The following is a 20,525-nucleotide window of genomic DNA, read 5'->3' on the forward strand; positions in this document are numbered from 1 at the left end:
TGGCGGTCCCACGTTCGACTATGGATAAAGCAGGAGGAACAACTGGGGAGTAAGACAAGCCATGCAACCCAGGGTTCCAGTGCAGGGAAATTAAGCCTGAATAAAGTTTCTAACTAAAAAACCCTGTGGAAGTTGAGAGGGCAGGAGAAACTCCCAGCCTCATAGGAGAGCTCATTGGAGAGACCCACAGGGTTCCAGAACATACACAAACCCACCTACCTGGGAATCAGCACCAGAAGGGCCCAATATGCTTGTGGATAATGGGGCAAATGACTGAAAACCAGCTAAGAGCTGGTGGCATGGTTCCACCAGCAAGTGGCATGGTTCCATCTCAGACCCCTCCCTACACACAGCACCACAATGCAGTGGCCTGGGTTGCCCCGCCCTGGTGAATACCTAAGGCTCCACCCCTTACAAAGTAACAGGTGCCCCAAGCCAAAGAAATATGGCCCAAATGAAAGAACAGATCAAATCTCCAAAAATATAACTAAGTGATGAAGAGAGAGCCAACCTATCTATCACATGCAGAGTTCAAAACACTGGTAATCAGGACTCTCACAGAAATGGTTAACTATGGTTGCAAAATAGAGGAAAAAGTGAAGGCTATGAAAAGTGAAATAAAGAAAAATATACAGGGAACCAACAGTGGAGGGAGGGAAACTGGGACTCAAATCAACAGTTTGGACGAGAAAGAAGAAGTAAACACTCAACCAGAACAGAACAAAGAAACAAGAATTCAAAAATATTAGGAGAGTCTTAGGAACCTCCAGGACGACTTTAAATATTCCAACATCCAAATTATATGGGTGCCAGAAGGAGAAGAGGAAGAGCAAGATATTGAAAACATAATGAATGAGAACTTCCTCATTCTGGCAGAGGAAATAGACTTCCAGCAAGTCCAGAAAGATCGAAGAATTCCAAAGAAGTTGAACCTAAGTAAGCACACACCAAGACACATCATAATTACATTATCCAAGATTAAACATAAGGAGAGGATCTTAAAAGCAGCAAAAGAAAAGGAGACAGTTACCTACAAAGGAGTTCCCATAAGACTATCAGCTGATTTCACAAAAGAAACCTTGTAGGCAAGAAGGGTCTGGAAAGAAGTATTCCTAGTCATGAAATGCAAGGACCTACATCCAAGATTACTCTATCCAGCAAAGCTATCATTTAGAATGGAAGGGCAGATAAAGTGCTTCCCTGATAAGGTCAAGTTAAAGGAGTTCATCATCACCAAGCCCTTATTATATGAAATGTTAAAGGGACTTATCTAAGTAAAAGAAGATAATCAAAAATACAAACAGTAAAATGACAACAAACTCACAACTGTCAGCAGCTGAACCTAAAAACAAACAAACAAACAAAAATGAACTAAGCAAATAACTACAACAGGAACAGAACAACAGAAATGAAGATCACATGGAGGGTTATCCATTGGGGAGGGGTTGGGAGAGGGGGAGAATGTGGGAAAAGGTACAGGGAATAAGAAGCATAAATGGTAGGTACAAAATAGACAAGGGGAGGTTAAGAATAGTATAGGAAATGGAGAAGCCAAAGAACTTCTATGTATGACCCATGGACATGAACTGAGGGAGTGCTGGAAGGATAGAGGGTGCAGGACAGAGGGGAATAAAGTGGAGGAAAAAAATGGGACAACTGTAAGAGCATAATCAATATAATATACTTTAAAAAAAGAAAAAATGATGAAGTAGCCCCCGTATCTATAAGGGCCTTAGTAATTTCCCCTTTTATGGTAATTTCAACTTCTCCTAAATTTATAAGGAGAAGGAGTGAGGCCTTCTCAGTCCTCAGAGAAACCATATACTTGCTCCTCTTTCTTTTCTCTTTCTAACTCCCATTTCAATTTCCTATCATTCTTCTTAAGGTGACCTGGCTTTCTACAGTAAAAACAGTCTTCTATAAGAGTCCCAGAAAACCCTAATTAGTAATTCTTTTGCTTTTGCTCCCAGAAGCTAGTAGGTAGATTCATTGGAATAGGTCAGAATAGCCTCAGGATCACATATTCTAACACTTAAATTAAATTTCTTTGCAAACCCATCAGGGTCCCAGAGAAAATTGGGGAAATCTGTAAGATTTAACATACACAGTTGGATATGTTCCTGAAACTGGCTTTTTTCCAAAGGGGGCTTCTGGAATTCCTGAATTATCCTTGTCTGAATTCCTAGTCTTATTTTCCCCCAGGTCAGTAGAGAGCAGTAGTTGAGAAGATACAGAAGAGCCGGAAGGAAAGGGAGGGGGAGGGCAAGCGTAGCCAAGGCATCTCAGAGAGCAAAGAATATAGTGGAGAACTATAGAAGGGGCAGGAATGGGGTGTTGGCATTTATTAGCTTCAGAAGCCTCCTTTAGTTCAAAGACAGTCTTTAAAATTTCTTATTAACTTTTAAAAAAACAAATATATCTGTCTTCTCCTAGAAGCTTCTAATCTCTAATCAAGATGCTTCCCTTTCATTCCATGTAATTTTAGAACCTGCATTTTCTTTAAGATTTTATTTATTTGTTTTTAGAGAGAGGGGAAGGGAGGAAGAAAGAAAGGGAGAGAAACATCCATAGTTTGCCTCTCGAGGGCCCCAACTGGGGACCTGGCCTGAAATCCAGGCCTGTGCCCCAACCAGGAAATGAACTGGTGACCTTTCAGTTTGCAGGACATTGTGCAACCCACCGAGCAACACCAGTCAGAGCTAGAACCAGCATTTTCTAATTCTGGATGCAAAAAATTAATTCAGGCCCTCCCAAAAAAGTCCCTCCATTTTGGCCATCTTCAATTGATATAATTTCTAGTTAAATCTTCCCATTTCTGTAAGTATTTGCAAATAAAGGCTTCCTATTTCTTTTGTATCTGCAGAAGTGTTAATAGCGGGCTGGAGGCTGGGAGTTTCTGGCCTTGGAGGCATGATTTCCCATGTTAATTTTGTTTTATTTTGGGATCTGAGAGTCTGCACAAATTTCTAGGGATACTGTGTGGTGGGTTGAAGGGTGCTACCTATAGGTTGAGTTCCAAAAGGCTGTCACCTCCTGAGTCATCTCAAACACTCTCATGTGTCTCAGTTTCTCTCATCAGTTGTCCAATGCAGCCAGGAGGACTCCGAGCGTTAGGTAACCAACCTTTATGAGCACATCCCCAGACAAATAAATTTAATTAGAGTGTAATTGGAATTTCTTACAGGGCTCTTACACATCATGAGGTATACTCTCTGACACTTCCGCATAGATTCTTGGTCACCTAAGAATACTCAGAATTTGAGCTGGAAGGTAGAAGTGATTTTATCTCTGGACCTCAGCAAGTTCAGGCTTTCCTTTGTCCAGCAAAAATGGTTTTCGTTCCAATTCTCAGAAAGCAATTGCAAATGAAAAGACCAAGCTAAAAAAAAAAGCCACCTATTTTTCCTATTGTACTGGGTTCTCTCAACCCTTAACCTATAGTTTTACCTCAAGGAATTAAAAAAAAAAAAACCCAGCTCAAATAAAACCAGAGCCTCTTACCTTAAAACAGGAAGGTCTGGAATTCCATGTGAAACTCACCCAAGTTCACCTGATGCAAAATGAGGAGCAGGTGGGACACAATGGGTCCCTGATGGTACCTAAGATGGGGTCTGGGTCTGCAAGGTGGTCCTGGGTGGGCTTCTTTGGAATCCTGTCCCACTGCGCCCAGTAAATATCAACATAAGAAACATCCAAACCTGTAAGAATTTTTATGAATTTATTTGAGCCAAACTGACAATTGCCAGGAAGCAAAATCTCAACTGAGTGAGAAAATGGTCCAGAGAATGGCAGTTATGCACCTTATTTTATACATCAGAATCAAAGGAGAAGCTGTGAGGGGGTTATAAGAAATCCATTGGTAACAGATTAGGGAGGAGGCAGAAAGGAAAGCGGGGGTGGGGGAATCTCTGGGATTGGATAAAAGGTAAAAGGAAGAGGCAGACAACATACTTTTTTTACATTGGGTGGTTATAGGGTAGTTAGCAGTTAACAATGAACGTGATAGTAATAACAATGAGGGCATCCCTGTTTTTTCACTCTGGTAGGAGACTGTGCCCTGAGGAGTCTGGAAAAAAGGTATTACTCAGACATTCCAAAGCTATGTTATCATAGATGCAGAAAAACTATAGACGGGCTCAGTTAAAGTTAAGATTGACCTTTGTCATGGAAGATACCTGCCTAGGACATGACTATCAAGACTCACTTTTAGTTAAGAAGTTTTCATTTCAGACCATCCTGTATGGTTTCTTTTGGTCTCTGACTTTGTAAGACCACCCCGCAGGCATCCCCTGAGTTTGTCAGGTTTAGCATGTGGCCCCTTTTTTGTCCACAGAAGAATGCAGGAGGTCAGGATAAAAAGGGTTCTGACCAGAGATTGGGTCCTGGGACTTGGCTTCCACAAGGAAGCAGCAGTTGGACTGAGGGGCTAGAAAATGTGTACTGGGTGGGGGACACGAGTGGCTGGTGAGGGGAAGCGCATGGTCTAGGGATGGAGTACGAGTTGAAGGCAGCTGTGGGGACTGTGGACAGAGGTATGAGTCTGGGGCTCAGGTCAGGGGCCAGCAAGAAGCAGAGTGGGTCCTGGGAGCTTATGAGTGGATGGAAGGCAGCCAAGTGAGGCTATCAGTGCAGTGGCAGGGTGTGGCAGTCCCAGAGCACAGCAAAAGCTATCAGTCAACACTCAGACTGCAAGGCTGCTGGTATCACAGAGCTCAGTGCTAACTGTACCTACCAGTACCAGCAGCCATCACTTAATGCCCCTTCTAGGGCAGAGCAGGTGAGTAGCTTTCTGGCCTCAGGAAAGGAGGGGCTTTGACAGGGGTGGGAATGGTTTCTTGAGTCTCTCATATTAACAGGCTCCAGGCCTGGGTTCTCTGTTCTCCTATAGCCCTGGCCTCGGCTGTGCCCCCCCTTTCTGTTCTTCCCTACTATTAAATACTCAGCAGGCACATACCACAGCGGGTGGCTACCGTAGCTGTGCACCCTGAGTCCCTGGGAGCCTTTGTCATCAAATGTCCAGGAAGTGGGAGGGATGGACCCAGCCTTTGGATCCCTGCCCCCATCCTACATTGCTTCCCCCACAAACCCCAGCGATTTGAAGGACCACGTTGAGTGGCCATCAGGAGATGCGCCGGCAGTGTCCGGGAGGAAGCTGCATGGCAGAGACCCATCTGCCCTTGGGGAAGGGGCCCAGGCAGGCCTTGCTGGTGTCGGACATCACCACTGACCCATAATATCTGAGCTGGGAGGGATAGGGAACAAGTGCCCCGTTTTGCAGATTAGGAAACTGAGGCTCACAGAGGTCTGGTGAGTTTATTCAGAGCACATGACTAGTAAGAGGCAAAGCCAAGAATGTGCTTTCTGATTGTTAGTCCAAGGTTTCTTTCCCCTGGTGACACTGCTTGCTCCCAGAGCTGTGGGACCCTCTCCACCTTGTCTGTGACTTGCTCCACCCTCACCAGACCCCTCCCACCCAAGATGCTCCTATACCCAGGCATCCAGCCTCCCACCCCCAGCTCCCAGGGGTCTTCATTTCCTTCCTGCCCCCCCTTCAGCCTGAGCCAAAGGTTACAGCTGGCCACCCTTGCAGGCCACATCTGGCTGACAAATGTGTTTTAACTGGCCTGCATATGCACTTAATATTTTTTAATTAATGGTCAACATACAGCCTTTAGGAGATTTCACCAAAATACCTAATTTCCGGTTTCCAGGCCTGTGTTCCCTCTTACAGCAGCCATCTCAGAAGCCGCTGCCCTTCGGCCGGGCTGTGCTCCGCAGTCACCGCAAGCCCGCTCTCCCAGAAGTCTCCGCACCCTCCGTCTCTGTCTCACTATTGCCCAAGGCCTATTTTTCTGAGAGAAGGAAAATAGTTCTGTGTCTTCTAAAAGGAGAAAACAAAAGATAAGCCAAGAGGACACATTTGGATCAGAAGGGGGAAGGAACTTACTTCTTTTAAAAAAAATTTTTTTTAATTTACTTTTAGAGAGAGGAGAAGGGAAGGAGAAAGAGAGAGAGAAACATCAACATGTGGTTGCTTCTTGCTTCCCCCTACTGGGGATCTGGCCTGCAACCCAGACATGTGCCCTGACTGGGGATCGAACCACAATCCTTTGGTTGGCAGGCCCGCACTCAATCCGCTGAGCTACACCAGCCAGGGCAGAACTTACTTCTTTATAGAAATGAAAACAAGGACTATGCACACATGTAGTGAGCAGTAGGTTGGCTGGACTGGAGTTGCTAAAGGCAGTGGTCAGAGGTGAAGTCACAGGGGTAATAGGGTCACAACAGAGTCTCTGCAAGTCAAATGGCAGGCTATTGCACTATCTGAGCAAGAGTTGTATAATCTTACTTTTCAAAAGCTTACTCTAGATTTTGTGTTAAGAACAAACTGTAGGGGAAGGGAGCAGGGTCCAAGGCTGGGCCACAGTTAAAAGGCTACCCCCTTAATCCAGGCAGATATGATGAGGCGTGGGGAGAGGAGAGAGGTCAGGAATGATGCCACAGTTTGGCCTGAGCCTTTGGAAGAACACAGCTGCTGCCTTCCACAGTGGGAGCACAGGGACATGGGCAAATCAGGAGTCCACGTGGCACATGCGGAGTTGGAGATGCCCACTAGACAATCCACTAGGAGCTGCCAAGGACACAGGTGGATATGAGAAGCAAGGGTTTCAGAGAGAGCAGTCCAGGTAGGAGACACTCATAAGGAGGTCATCCACATAGCTGCCATTGAGGACTGAATGAGCACGCAAGGGGCCTGCCTGTCAATGGAGAAGAGCCTCAAGGCCCAGCCATAGATGGTGGGGAGAAGTGGAGGGACCAAGAGAGCCTGTGAAGGAGCAACTACTGAGATAAGAAGAAAACCAAGAGTGGAGTATCTCTTCCTCCTAAGGCTCAAAGAAGAGATTTGCCCACAGCAGCAGAGCTCAGACTTGATACGCCTCTGGCTGTAGAACCTGGGTCTTCACTGCCACATGACGGTCTGGGGAGGTGTCGGAGTGCTCAGTGCCAGCCCGAGAAGGGGCTGCTGGGCACACAGTTCGGACCTGCCTCATCCCAACAGCGGGGGTCTCCCACAGGTGTATGCTGGAAATGTTCTCTATGAGCACGAGATGCCTGCGGAGCCCTTCTGGGAAGCCCACGACACTGTGAAGCTCCGGCTGGTCTCGCCCCCGGCCCCCGATTTGGCCACCACCCTTGCTGTGACTGTGTCTTTTGAGGCTGCCTGTCCCCAGCACTCGAGCCGCCTCTGGAGGAACAAAGGTGAGCAGCATGACAGGCTGACAAAATTAGGGGGACACTGGGAGAGGACCAGAGAGGAGGGGACACAAAGCCAGGGTCAGCCTCAGGACCTGGGATGTTATAGGGAAGGTGGGCAGATGGAGAGGCTTTGAGGTCAGAAGGGAGACATGGCCCTTATTCCTCCTGGGAATTCCTCCGAACCCCATCTTTGGTTAGCCGGTCTGAGGGGGGCAGCAAACCATGCCTTGGGGGCCCCAGTCTGAGGGTCCATGACTCTTCAGTGGACTGGACCTTCCTAGCCTGTGTTCTACCCCCAGGTCTCTGGGTCCTCAAAGGCCAGCGAGCCAAGATCACCAGAGCTGCCCTTGACGCCTCCAACCTTCTGGCCAGTGTCGTGTTGCCGCAGCGCCCAGAGCACGACGTGCTGTTCCAGGTCACACAGTTCCCCGCCCGGGGCCAGCTGCTGCTGTCTGAGGAGCCCCTCCATGCCGGGCACTCCCACTTCCTGCAGTCCCAGCTGGCTGCAGGGCATCTGGTGTACGCCCACAGTGGTGGGGGCACTCAGCCGGATAGCTTCCGCTTCCATGCCCACCTCCAGGGGCCGGCGGGGGCCTCCTTGGTGGGACCTCAAATCTCAGAGGCCTTTGCCATCTCTGTGCAAGATGTGAATGAGCAGCAACCTCGACCACAGGCCTCTATCCCACTCCAGCTCACCCGAGGCTCCCGCACCTCAATCTCCCGGGCCCAGCTGAGTGTGCTGGACCCAGACTCTGCTCCCGAGGAGATCAAGTTCAAGGTACAGCGGGCACCCCACAATGGCTTCCTGAGCCTGGCAGGGACCAGTGCAGGGCCCGTGACCCACTTCACACAAGCCGATGTGGACGCAGGGCGGCTGGCCTTCGTGGCCAATGGGAGCAGTGTGGCAGGCATCTTCCAGCTGAGCGTATCTGACGGAGCCAGTCCACCCCTGCCCATGTCCTTGGTTGTGGATGTCTTGCCATCCACGATTGAGGTACAGCCGCAAGCACCCCTAGAGGTGCCCCAAGCTTTAGGGCGATCCTCACTGAGCCGGCAGCAGCTCCAGGTGGTTTCAGACCGGGAGGAGCCAGATGCCACATACCACCTCACCCAGGGGCCCAAGTATGGGCATCTCCTGGTGGGTGGGCAGCCAGCCACAGCCTTCAGCCAGCTCCAGGTAGACCAAGGTGAGGTGGTCTTTGCTTTTACCAACTTCTCCTCCTCCCACGACCACTTCAGTGTCCTGGCACTGGCCAGGGGTGCCAACACTTCAGCCACAGTGAATGTCACTGTGAGGGCTCTGCTGCATGTGTGGGTGGGTGGGCCATGGCCCCAGGGTGCCACCCTGCGCCTGGACTCCACCATCCTAAATGCAGGTGAGTTGGCCAACCGCACAGACAGTATGCCCCGTTTCCGGCTTCTGGCGGGACCCCGATATGGCCGCTTGGTCCGTGTGCCCTGGGCCAGAACAGAGCCCAGGGACAGCCAGCCTGTGGAGCACTTCACACAGCAAGACCTTGAAGATGGAAGGCTGGGGCTGGAGATATACAGGCCAGAGGGTAGGTCCCCGGGCCCTGCAGGTGACAGTCTCACTCTGGAGCTGTGGGCAAGAGGTGTCCCACCAGCTGTGGTCTCGCTGGACTTTGCCACTGAGCCTTACAACGAGGCCCAACCCTACGGCGTGGCCTTGTTCAGTCTCCCCGAGGCTGCTCGGACAGAAGCAGAGAGGCCAGAGAGCAGCCCTCCAACTGGCGAGCCAGGCCTGGCGGCCTCCAGCCCTGTGCCCACTGTGGCAACAGGGGGCTTCCTGGGCTTCCTCGAGGCCAACATGTTCAGCATCATCATCCCTGTGTGCCTGGTCCTCCTGCTCCTGGCACTCATCTTGCCCCTGCTCTTCTACCTCCGCAAACGCAACAAGACAGGCAAGCACCATGTCCAGGTGCTGGCAGCCAAGCCCCGTAATGGCCTAGCCAGTGATACGGAGACCTTCCGCAAAGTCGACCCCAGCCAAGCCATCCCACTCACAAACTTGACTGGCCAGGGGCCCTCGCCGGGGGGCCATCCTGACCCAGAGCTGCTACAATTCTGCCGGACAGCCAACCCTGCCCTCAAAAATGGCCAGTACTGGGTGTAAGGCCTGGCCTGGGCCCAGACACTGAAGGGCCAGGAACAAGCTTCCTCAGGCTCTGGCCCCATTTCTTCCACGCCCTGGTGCTGAGTGTCCCCAGAGCCGCCGAGACCTGAGGATGCCAGGGGTGGAGGGTGCTGGGAGAAACCTACAGGGGTCTGGGACGGAGTACAGTCAAGAACTGGCATCTCCCCAGCCTGTTCCATGTGGAGAACTACAGGGGCCAAGGGCAGAGGCAGGCTTGGGGAGTCAGTCCCTTGCCCTGGAGCTACTTTGAGCTGTCAAAACCATAGTAACCTCCTACATGGGTGAGGACTCTGGGTCCTGGGTTTGTGACCTTGGGTGAGTCACCTCTGACCCTCTTAAGGATAAGGAGAAGAAAGGAAAGGGAGGGGCAGACAGGGGTTCCTGGCTGTTCCCTCCACACCAGGCCACCCCTTGTCTCTGCCCAAGGGTTAAGAGAAAACTTTTCCCTCTGTTCTTTTAGGGAGATGGTATTCCCCAGAGCAGAGGGCAGAAAGAAAGGGGCCTTTCACTCCCTGGAAGGCATAGCCAGTAGAATATGTTCAGAATGAAAATTTGGTGGGTTGCTCTAGGGACAGGTTTATTTAAGGGGGACTACAAGGAAGCTATTTAACATGGCGCTTAGCTAGCCCACAGTGATGGAGCCCCTGGCAGTGCGAGAAGGAGGCCAGTTCATTTACGGGTTGAGGGCTAAACAAACACGGGTCTGGGGCCCTGCAGAGGGTCAGGCTGGGGAGCATGTGGGGTCCGATGCCACGGACGCTGAGGTGCCTGTGTTCCCCTGACGACTGGAGGGCAGGCAGTTGGGGGCCCTTGGCTCCATGCGGCCTGGATAAACGGTGCTTCAGAGGTTCTGGACAGCCTGTGTGTTGTTTGTCTGACCATGCCCTGGACCCTTGTCCTCACCAACCTGCACACCCTCGACCCTCAACCAGCAGTGTGGCTAGGGCCACAGGAGCCCTGAACTTCTACCTCCTGAGGCCTCCCAAATCTCTGCCCCCTCTTTGTGGGATGAGACCAAGCCCTTTGGTTTAGTAGACATAGGCTAGGCCCTCTCTGATGAACTTAAAGCAAAAAAGGAAACTAAGAAATGTTCAGTGTCCAGCCCTAGATTTTTTAGCCTGAGTTTTGGCCTCCACAGCTCTACCCCTCCCCGCCCACCTCTCAAGAGGTCAGAACAGAAAAAGTGAGGAAAGTGAAGGGAACATGGGGACCCCAAGCCTGGACCCTGGTGCTGACGCGTAGGCTGAGGCACTGCACCCACAGGTGCCTCCCCTCCGCTCACGGGAGACTTTCACAAGGAAGATTTCTGCTGGCCTCTACCCTTCCAACAAGAGGCCCGAGGGGCACTCCTTCTCAAAGGCAGAGGAAGCAGCACGGATTCTGAAAACTCCCTGTGTGTGGTCTGAGAGGTTGTCATTTGGTTAGGAGTGAATTTGAGACACAGTGTCTCCAGGAGGCCCCCTATGAGTTCCCGCGGAGCCACCACCCTCTGGTTCTTTCCCTTTCTCTCCCAGGGTTGCAATGGAGACAGATTGTGGGTCCCAGGGGATAACTCAGGTAAAGTCCCCAGAAGAAGCATGAGAGGTGTCTGAGCTCTGGGGTCGGGGTAGGAGGCAGGTTTCTGAGCACAGTCAGATTGGAGGTAGACTGTCCCAGACAGCCGTTGGCTGTTGACCTGCATCTGGGGAGCAGAGTCACCTCTTCCCTGTGCCTTGATATCTCTAACATCTAACACAGGAACTAGGGCAAAAAAGAAGATCCCCTCTTCTCCACAAGCTGTCCCTGGACCACCCCTCCCTCTCATGCCCTTTACGTCTCAGCATTTGGCTGCCTAGATCCTCTCCACTCTCTCAGAAGGTTCAGGAGGGCCCCTGGAATCCTGGCACGTCACTGATGAAAGGGCCCAGAGGGTCACAGGGAGACAGAGTCGGGGAGGGAAAGGGTCACACTCAGCAAGGCAGCAGTACAGAGACCAGACCCCCAGGCCTAGCCAGCTCTTGATGCCACAGTGAAAAGCTTGCCCTAGAGGGCAGCCGGGAGCCATAGGTGGGGAGGCCCACAGAAATCCTTCCGCAGCCAGAGCTCCAAATTCTGGCCTGACTTCTGGGTCTCCTCAGCACCCTCTAGGCCAGCCTCACATGGGGCCTTTCAAGGGTGTCTACAAGCCGCACCCCATGCTTTGCCCCCGCCTCTCCCAGAAGCCCAGGGCCGGATCCTCAGGGCCCTGATATCTGGGACCAGTCTCCACCCAGAGCAACCAGTTTCCTTGGAAATGTAAGCTGAGACAGGGTGACAGACCTGCGAGGCAGGATCTGGCCTCAGCTTGGATTTCCCCCAGGGGACTGACCCAACCCTCTCCGTTCACACAGGCCAGCCTGCCCTGCCCCCAGCATCTACTCCAGCTCCTCTAAACCTCTGCTGGACAGTGGGCTGGCACCCAAGGCTTCGGGCCAACAGCTCTGCCAGGATCTCGCAAATTTCAGATATCCCCCTGATGCTTAAGGGGGTTGCTATCCACTTTACAAAAGTAATTTATCACCCTCTTCTGTTTAAGAGCCAGCTCCTCCCAGGCACTGAGGATGGAAGCCAACCTGGATACGAGTTATCGGAAATGTCTGGGAGCCTCTGACTCTCATTCTCACATACGCACAGTGTGCACTTGTACAACAGCTGTGCACCTTCAGATCTTCAGACATACAACACAGAGATAAATACCCACCTACATAATACATACTTGTACACACGAACTTTGGGGATATGTGTTTCTTGCCTGTGGCCTTCCCACAGTCCCAGCAACTAGCAGATTGAGCCAAGGGCCAAGATGCCTGCCCATCCAGGGACCCAAGGTGACATCAGCAGATTTGGGAAGTGCCCCACAGTGGGAAAGGTGGCATTGGAGTGAGTGTGGGAAACAGGATCGGGGTTCCAGAGAGATCCCCAGCTCAGGAGCCCTGCCCTGAGCCCACCACTGTAAATGGTTTAATCTCTTAGATGGGAAAGAAAGGGCTCACTTTCAGCCCCTCTCCTCATTCTAGAAGCTGACCCTTTAAGTGCAGTTGTTATTGCCGCTGTGAAACCCACCGAGCTAGAATCACTATCCTCTGATAGGAAGCAGGAGAAATGGTCCCCCACTACCACAACTGCTGACCAATGTGAACTGCGGACATCTTCCTCTGGGCCCTGAATATTCCAGATCTTAAAGGGACGGACATACCTGTGCAGCCCCCCAGAGCTCTCTGGTTGGATCTCCTGTTCCCAGCCATAACATGTGAGGGAGCCCTGACAAGTGGGTGGAGTGGGAGCTCTCTCCACAGTTCCTGGCCCACTGTAGGTCCTTTCAGTTAATGCCGTGTAGTTACTGCTATGATTATTCAGGTGTTGCCAAGCTCATTTCGTGCCAAAACTGCTATGGGAACTGCAGATAGGAATCCCTCCATCCCTTCCTGAAGAGCCCCAGGCCTGCCAGTGAGTACCTAGCACCCCATGACGTATGCCCTAGCCCAGTCGTTGGAGCTGGCGAACGAGGGGGAGCCCAGAGTGAGAGGGCAGCTGGCTCTGTCTGCATCCTTCTCTCTTTAAAAAGTGTGGGCTTCTCCTGGGAAGGGGCAGCCATGCAGCTGCCAAGCCTAGCATGCCCAGCTTACCTCCTGATCACATTTCCATTCTCAGTGCAATGAGATGCATAATTTAACTGATAGCTGCTACCCTCATAAAGGGTGCCAGCTTTTCAGAGGGCACCTGTGGCCTCTAGGATAACTTTGTGGACTTTATAGTGTTCCTTCATGTTTTAGGTGTCCTAAGTGCTCCTAAAGACAGAAGCAGCCCCTGGTTAAATCAAACAGAAGCAGCCCCTGGTTAAATCAATCAGTGGCCAGGAAGGGACTTTTCTACCTGAACACAGCCTCGCTGTGGGCTGGAGGAGCTCCCCGGCTCCTAACCTTGGAACTGCCAACTCTGTTAGCCTGGATCTGGGAGCTAACCCCAAGGCTTCCTTCTGATGGCTGATAAGGTCACAAAGGACTGAAGGGACCAGTCCTGAAGGCCCAAATTCAATGAGTTCTCTAAGTCTTTACTGCTCAAAGTAGGATCTAGGGACCAGCAACACCTGGGAGCTTGCTGGAAATGAGGAATCTCAGGTGCGCCCAGAGTTGCTGAATCACACGCTGCATTGGAACAAACTCCCAGGTACTTAGAGCACAACCAAAGAGCAAAATTGAAGACACACTAAGTCTTCTCCCTCAACCACTGAGGAAACTGAGTCAGAAGAGGCAGGGACCAGGCAAATGTCACACTGAGGCAGCAATTTTCAATCCATTTTTTCATCTCATGGCACATAAACCAATTACTAAAATTCTGCAGCACACCCAAAAATACAATTATTGCCAATCTGACAAAAAAAATAGGTATGGGGAGCAAAGGGGAGAAATCAGGACAACTGTAAGAGTATAATCAATAAAATAAAATTTAAAATATAAGTATCATTTTGATTCATTCACACCAAATAGCTATTGTGTTGGATGTTGTCATTTCTTTATTTGACAATCTAAGGGAAAAGAGGTCAGTGTCCCTGACTAAAGAGTCAGGTTCTGCTTGTTGTAAAAAACTTCTGTGGCACACGGTTGAAACTCGTTGCCCTCAGGCAATCACTCAGCCTGGAAGGAGGTCAGACCTTATGACTCTGTTCCATTGTCTTTCAGTCCACTGGCAATAGATGTTGATTGAACATCGACTAATCTCTCCTCAGCCCTTTGGCTAAGGTCAGGAGTAGTATCTGAACATCTATAACCACCTAACCCTGGGCTCCCCGTCCTTCTCCCCCACAGTCTTTTGAAGTGGCTACATACCCCATATATTGGGGGGGATAGGGTTCTTTTCATAAATTGTTTTATTTTTATTTCTTAAGATTTTATTTACTTATTTTTTAGAGAGGGGAAGGGAAGGAGAAAGAGAGGGCAAGAAATATCAATGTGTGGTTGCCTCTCACGGGCCCCCTACTGGGGAACTGGCCTGCAACCAAGCGTGTGCCCTGACTGGGAATCAAACCAGTGACCCTTTGGTTCTCAGGCCAGCATTCAATCCACTGAGCCACACCAGCCAGGGCTGGGGATAAGGTTCAGGTGTGGGGGTTGCTACTCCAGGGGCCTCCAGTGAGGCAAAGAGGGAAGCAGAGGAGGGTGAGGCCGGAAGCCAGGTCTGATCCAATAGGGAGGGTCTTTAGGAAGAGCCCACTCTCACCCTTACCTCCCAAAGACTGGTCCCTGTGAAGTGCAGCAGCTCCCGACACCCTGCCTTCTGCAACCCAGCTGGGCCTCTCCCCACCTGTCTGGGTCTCACATACAGAGTGAAAGACAAAGAGAGGTGTCCAGGCAAAGTCACCAGTTGGTCACCTGTTTCAGCCACGGCAGAGCAGAGGGCTCAGCAGAGGAAGGGGAGGAGCTGCCTGTTTGTCAGGCCTCCACCAAGCCTGGTCAGGAAGGAGGGGTTGGGCTCCCAAGAGTTCTCTGTCCCACAGAGGGTGGAAGCTAGAGACACTGCTACACTAACTGTCCCTTCTGTCCCCCAGAACAAATATCAGCCATGGCCCCCAGTCTAGGTGCTGCCCTGGTCCTGGCAACCAACTGCCCTCCCCTTCCAGGTTGCTGTGACCCTGGCATGAGTGAAGGTCCTCAGTACCTTTCACAGTAAACATAATTCATTGCTGTGCGCTCCTTCAGGGCAGTACCCAGCCTGGCCCAGGGTCAGGCGCACAGTAGATGTTCAGCAAACATCTCTCACCCCATTATAGCCCCTCCCCCACACAGGCCAAGAAGTCTCTAACCACCAATCCCAACTGGACCTCCTTTCTTGAGCTGCCACTGGTTCTCCTGGCTTCCCTCATTCCCAGGGATGCTGGCCAGGCTCCCAGTTGCTGCTCTGGCTCCCAGATCCCTTTTGGGGCCCAGGCAGAACTGACCCCAGGCCCTAAGTTTCTAAGGAGCCAGTTTAACCTATCCCTTTCAGACTCTTGAGAGCTCACTCCTCTCTCTCTATACACTCACCCATGGCTCCCTCCAACCCAGGCATCCCAAGTCTATCCACGCAGAAACCCATGGGCTTCTGCCACTTTCACCAAATCATACATGAGAGCCCACCACACATAGAATCAAAGTTGATTACATGGGGCAGGAGAAAGAGACAATGTAGAGCCCCCTCCTACTCAGCCTCCTCCTGCCCTACAGCCCATCCTCAGAACCTCCTGTGCCAGCTGATCTAATGACTACAGCCCTCACCTGACATAACCTTCAAGAGCAAGAATCACAGTAGAGTCAAAGGTACCCCGACTGCTACCCACCCAGAAGACCCTGCATGCAATTGGAGGGCTCAGAGTCCCAACCTTATGGGAGTAACTGTCACAACCACACAACATAATTTCTGGAGGCTCAGAGCCCCTCCAGATGCCAAGGACACATCTCTCAGCAGTGGAACTCTGGGCACCAAGAGAGGCATTAGGTAAGTGGGAGTGGGCCAGAAAAACCAGACACGCTGGCCTTGGCAGTGACCTCCAAGAACCAGGGTCTTGTTGCGGAAGGTGGAGCCTGTTCTAAAGGTCACTGAGCAAGCATGCGGGTAGGCACAGCTGGTAGAGTCCTGGAAGTGACTCAGGACAGAAAGGCCCCTTCTGAGTCAACCTTGGTAAAAGGTCACCTTGTGGGCATGGCGTCCAGACAGGCAACTGGGGCAGAGCCCATGAACCCCAAGAAGATTCCAGACCACAGGACCTCAGCCCCTCTGTCCCATGATCTTCCTTGAGAACCTCAGAATCTAGGAACAGAACCCATGACCTAAAGGAGGGAGGGCAGGGCTGGTGACTGTCTCTGCTCAATGAACTCGTGCAAGTCCACCTACCTACTCTAACTCAGGTGGGATCGCTAACCCGAGACAATATGGATCTAAGTCTGGAGGAGCTTGGTGCCTGCTCTCTGCCTAGAGCCCCACCCCCTGACTTTATTTCTGCCCCATTGCCCATCTATACCGGTATCCATACCGAGATGTGGCTAGCAGGAGGTCCCAGACCAGGTCCCACTTCTCCGCTGGAGTTAGGACCTATCAAAACAGAGCAACCGACCAAGACTTCTTTTCAAATGGTCTTTGTTGTGACAGCGCTCTTAGAAGAGCATCATACATAGTAAATGTTGACCATATGATTAGTGTTGTTATAATGGTGGTGATTTTGAATTGCCTATCATATGGGTCTGGCACATTCTAGATGCTTAACAAATGTTCAGAGTTAATGTTCTTGTTCTTATTATAATTTATTACAGCCATCACAATGCCTGGCACATAGTAGGTGCTAAACAAATGCTCAGTCCTCCTGGAAAGTCAACTGCCTGCATTCCCCTTCTGGAAAAGAGCACACTGAGGCATTAGTCTCTGCTGGGTTCTGGGAGGGAGAGTAAGGTGTGCAGCAAGGAGTCAAGTTCTGGGGTAGAAGATAGCAACCCCACTCTGACCTCCCTTTCTCCACCTCTACCCCACTGATTCAGAGGACCATCCCTGAGGTTGGGGGTGGGGAGGGCTGGGACCATATGGCCTACCTTGGAGAAAGAGGGCAGTATGGGATGGGTGGATTCAGGGAGGGCCAGAACACAGGCTTCCTGGAGGAGACAGGGGCTTTGGGGACCAGGCTGAAAGAAGCTGTGAAAGGCCCAATCTGATAGGGAGTGGCTTCCAGGAGTACACCTGGTACTGGACTGGAGGCATGTTCTTCCACCACTGCCCACCTTTCAGGGTCAAATCCTTTAAGATGAAGAAATGGGGGGAGGGACTGCAAAAACCCTGGGCCAGAACTTTGTACTCAGTTGCCCCCAGTCTGAGTGGCCTCCGTTGTCCTACTACCCAGGGGTCATCCTAGAAGCCTCAGGAGTTGGCCAGGAAAGGATATCCCCACCCTGCATACATGCATACCCCGTACCCCACCCAGCTGATGCCAGCAATGGTGGGCTGAGCTCCAGTGCCAGGGAAGAAGGAGGTTGCCCACTCTGCCACCTGGGACAACATAGCCCCCTATTAGCCAGAGAAGGACAGGGAAGGACTCTCTAGGCCACCCCAGCTTCAAGCCAGCCCTCCCGAGGGTGGGGCAGGGTCTGGTGCTTACCCTCTCCTATCCCTTCACACCCGTGCCTTGCTGGGAAGGAAAGGAACGCTCCCCAGAGCAAGTCCTGGGTCCTAGAAGGTGGGAGATGATGTCAGGGCGGAAGCATGCATTCAGAAACCAGTTGCTGTGGCAGCACACGTGCTCCTGGGACTGCCCCATGCAGCTGTGCACAGTCGTGTGCAGGCGTACTCACTGGCTGCAGTGGGCCTGTGCAAACTAGAACCTGAACACACCCTCCTCGGAGACCTGAGACACAGCCTAGCAGGCATCCCCAATCACCTGCTATGAGCCAGATACTGCTCTAGGCACTGAGGACACAAGCGGTGAGCAAGACAGACAAACGAAAACCAACTGCCCTGAAGGCTGCCTCCTAACAAACAGAGACATGTAAAATCTAACTTTTGCACTGAAGTATTTACAGATAAGATTGTGTGATGTCTAGAGTTTGTGGGAAGCAAAGGATCTGGGGGAATAAAATATTGCCCAGGGTTGATAATGTTTGAGTCTGGGGATCCACTGTACTGTATTAGTTTCTCTATTGCTGCATGTTTGAAGCTTTCCGTAATAAAAAGTTAAATACATACACATACATAATTGGCAGTTGGTAATAAGTATAACAAAGAGAAAAAGGCAGGGTGTGGGGACAGACGACTGACTAGAAAGACTCTTTGGATGATCAGGAAGGCTTCTCCAAGGAGATGACATGTAAGCAAAGACCTAAATTAACTGAAGTGTGAACGAAGCAGACACTGGGAGGAAAAACATGCTACACAGAGGGGACAGCAAGTATAAAGGCCCTGAGGCACAAGCAAGCTTGGCTTATGTAAGGAATAGCCAGCCGGTGGGCCTGCAGTTCTGCTTCCACAGTGAGATCAGAGAGAGGCCTTGTGGTCTATGGTAGGAGTTTGGAATCTATGCTGCAAATGGCAGGAAGCCCTGGAGGTTGAAAGCAGGGGAGGGACATAATTTGATTTAGAACATGGTTTTAAAAGGTCACTCTGGCTCCTGTTAGACTGACGTGGAGCAGAAAAGAGAGCAGAGAGCAGCTCGGAGACTGCTGTAACAGTCCAGGCAGGCATATCAGCAGCTGAGGGGCAAGCAGTGAAATGATGAAATGGGTCAGGTTGGGACCCCTTTTTAGGACCTAACAAAGTTTTGCTGGTGGAGAAGATGTGGAGTGTGAGAGAAAGAAGAGCTGAGCATGATTCCAAGGCTGGGCTGGAGCTCTGGGGTGAGAGGTAGCTCATTCAGGCTGGGAAACCTGCGACTTTGGGTGTAACATGCGCCCCACCCCCACCCCCCACCAAGGACTATACAGTCAGGCCCCGGTGCACATAGACACACTCAGCCACCACACAGCTGGATGCACACACTCCAGGGCACCAGGCATAGGCACAGACCCCACCACTCAACATCTGCTGCTTTACTCTCTCCCACATCGAAGCCCCACCGCCATCTTTCCCAGTTCAGCCTTGTCACTCACAGGACATGCCCCCCACCTCCAGTGTTTCTCTATCAACTCTCACTCCTGCCCATTCTGGTTCCTTTAGCAAGGAGGTTCCTGATTCAGATTCTTCTCAGAGACCAGTCTGGCCCCTGACTCCAGGCCCCTCCTCCATGATCAGATCCTATTCTCACACCCCAGCCTGAAGCCATACGGAAGATTATCACTCAAATATTTGCTCAGTGCTCTCTCTGGGCCAAGCCCTGTCTGCCTTTTCACCTTGACTCGAAGGCCCACAGCCACGTTCACCCAGTACCCACCACCTGCCCCCCGACTCTCCTCAGCTCCCAGCACCTCCGCATTCACTCTGCAGGACGGCCACCCCCCACCCTCCTCCCACGGTGGAGCTGCTGCACAGCCCCTCACAGGGCACTCAGAGCCTCTCCATCTGCAGGGACAGGTCAGCAGTAGTTCTCACCTGTCAGGCCGTCACGGAAGACCCTTAGCGTGATGCCCAGCACATAGTAGCTGTTGTGCACTCGAGCCCACCCTTGCTTTACTGGCCTGGGCAGCTTTGAGGGCGCAACACACCTGGGACAGTGGCAGTGCCCACAGTCATGATTTCATGTCCCTATGTAATTGTGATGACCATAACTTGAGCGATGTGGGGAAAAACCGAGTGGTGACTTTGCCTGAGGTCCCCCAGTGAATCCACAGAGGGAGTCCGTAGGGGTAGTCCGTAGGGGTAGTCCCGAGGAGTGAGCCTGCCTCGTAACCCCTGGGCCATGCTGTCCTGTGTGCAGTGGAACACACGACGGCCTGTGGCCCAGTGGGTACTGACAGATAACGTGACAGCCTGGAAGCCCCCCCGAGTCTGCTCTCACGAAGACAGGGTGGCAATACGTGCAAGGCTCAAGGTCTGGGAGTAGGCCTGGTCCCAGGCCCTGCCGTTTACCCTGAATGTGGCCTTGAAGGTCTCACCCAGTCAGTTTTCTCACCTACAAAATGAAGCACCCATATTCTTGGCCTGAACCGCTCTAAGTTTCTGCTCAAAGGCTTATAATCCTCGAGGCTCATTACTAAGTACTTGCTTCGTGCAGGCACTGCCCAGCTGACCCATTTTGTTTATGTAGCTTTTTTTTTTGCTAAAAGCCATCTGCCACTCCTGTTATAAATAGACTCATGGAAGCATGGATTAGTTAAGAAATATCCCTAAAACAAGTATGTACAGGGTAGGATTTGTGCTTGGGCTCGGCCACTTGGGTCCTGCTTCTGGATAGAGCAGGGAAAGAAGCCAGAGAGCTTATTGGTATCTGGGGGGGGGTACATCGTGGCTGTCCGAAGGAGCCGCACACTCCCCCGCCCCACCCAGAGCCCTCCTGCCACTCTGCCAGACCAGAAGTCTCCAGATTCCTTGAGGCTCCAGCCAGCCCTTCTACCTCAGGCCTCAGCTGTTTCCCTCCCAGCACCGGTGGCCCAGGACTGCACAGGCGGCTTCACACCGGCCTGGGACGCTCCAGCACCTGCCTCGTTGG

The 20,525-nt window shown here is 51.6% G+C and overlaps 1 protein-coding gene across 2 annotated transcripts in view; it reads left to right on the forward strand.

Annotated features, from left to right (window-relative positions):
* Positions 1–13,836, forward strand: part of CSPG4 (chondroitin sulfate proteoglycan 4) — a 51,187-nt gene extending 37,351 nt beyond the window's left edge. Inside the window, exons 9-11 of one of the 2 annotated variants that reach the window (XM_037131128.2) lie at positions 7,077–7,260; positions 7,557–8,444; positions 11,967–13,836. In XM_037131128.2, coding sequence (XP_036987023.2) covers positions 7,077–7,260; positions 7,557–8,444; positions 11,967–11,989 — 1,095 coding nt within the window. In that variant the 3' untranslated portion in view covers positions 11,990–13,836. Of the gene's footprint in view, positions 1–7,076; positions 7,261–7,556; positions 10,260–11,966 lie in introns of those variants that run through there. The other variant, XM_037131120.2, reaches the window with a different exon arrangement.
* Positions 13,837–20,525: the final 6,689 nt, after the last annotated feature.

The sequence above is a fragment of the Artibeus jamaicensis genome, unplaced genomic scaffold (genome assembly GCF_021234435.1).
Source record: "Artibeus jamaicensis isolate MK-2021 breed Jamaican fruit bat unplaced genomic scaffold, CSHL_Jam_final scaffold_286, whole genome shotgun sequence".
Classification (NCBI taxonomy): domain Eukaryota; kingdom Metazoa; phylum Chordata; class Mammalia; order Chiroptera; family Phyllostomidae; genus Artibeus; species Artibeus jamaicensis.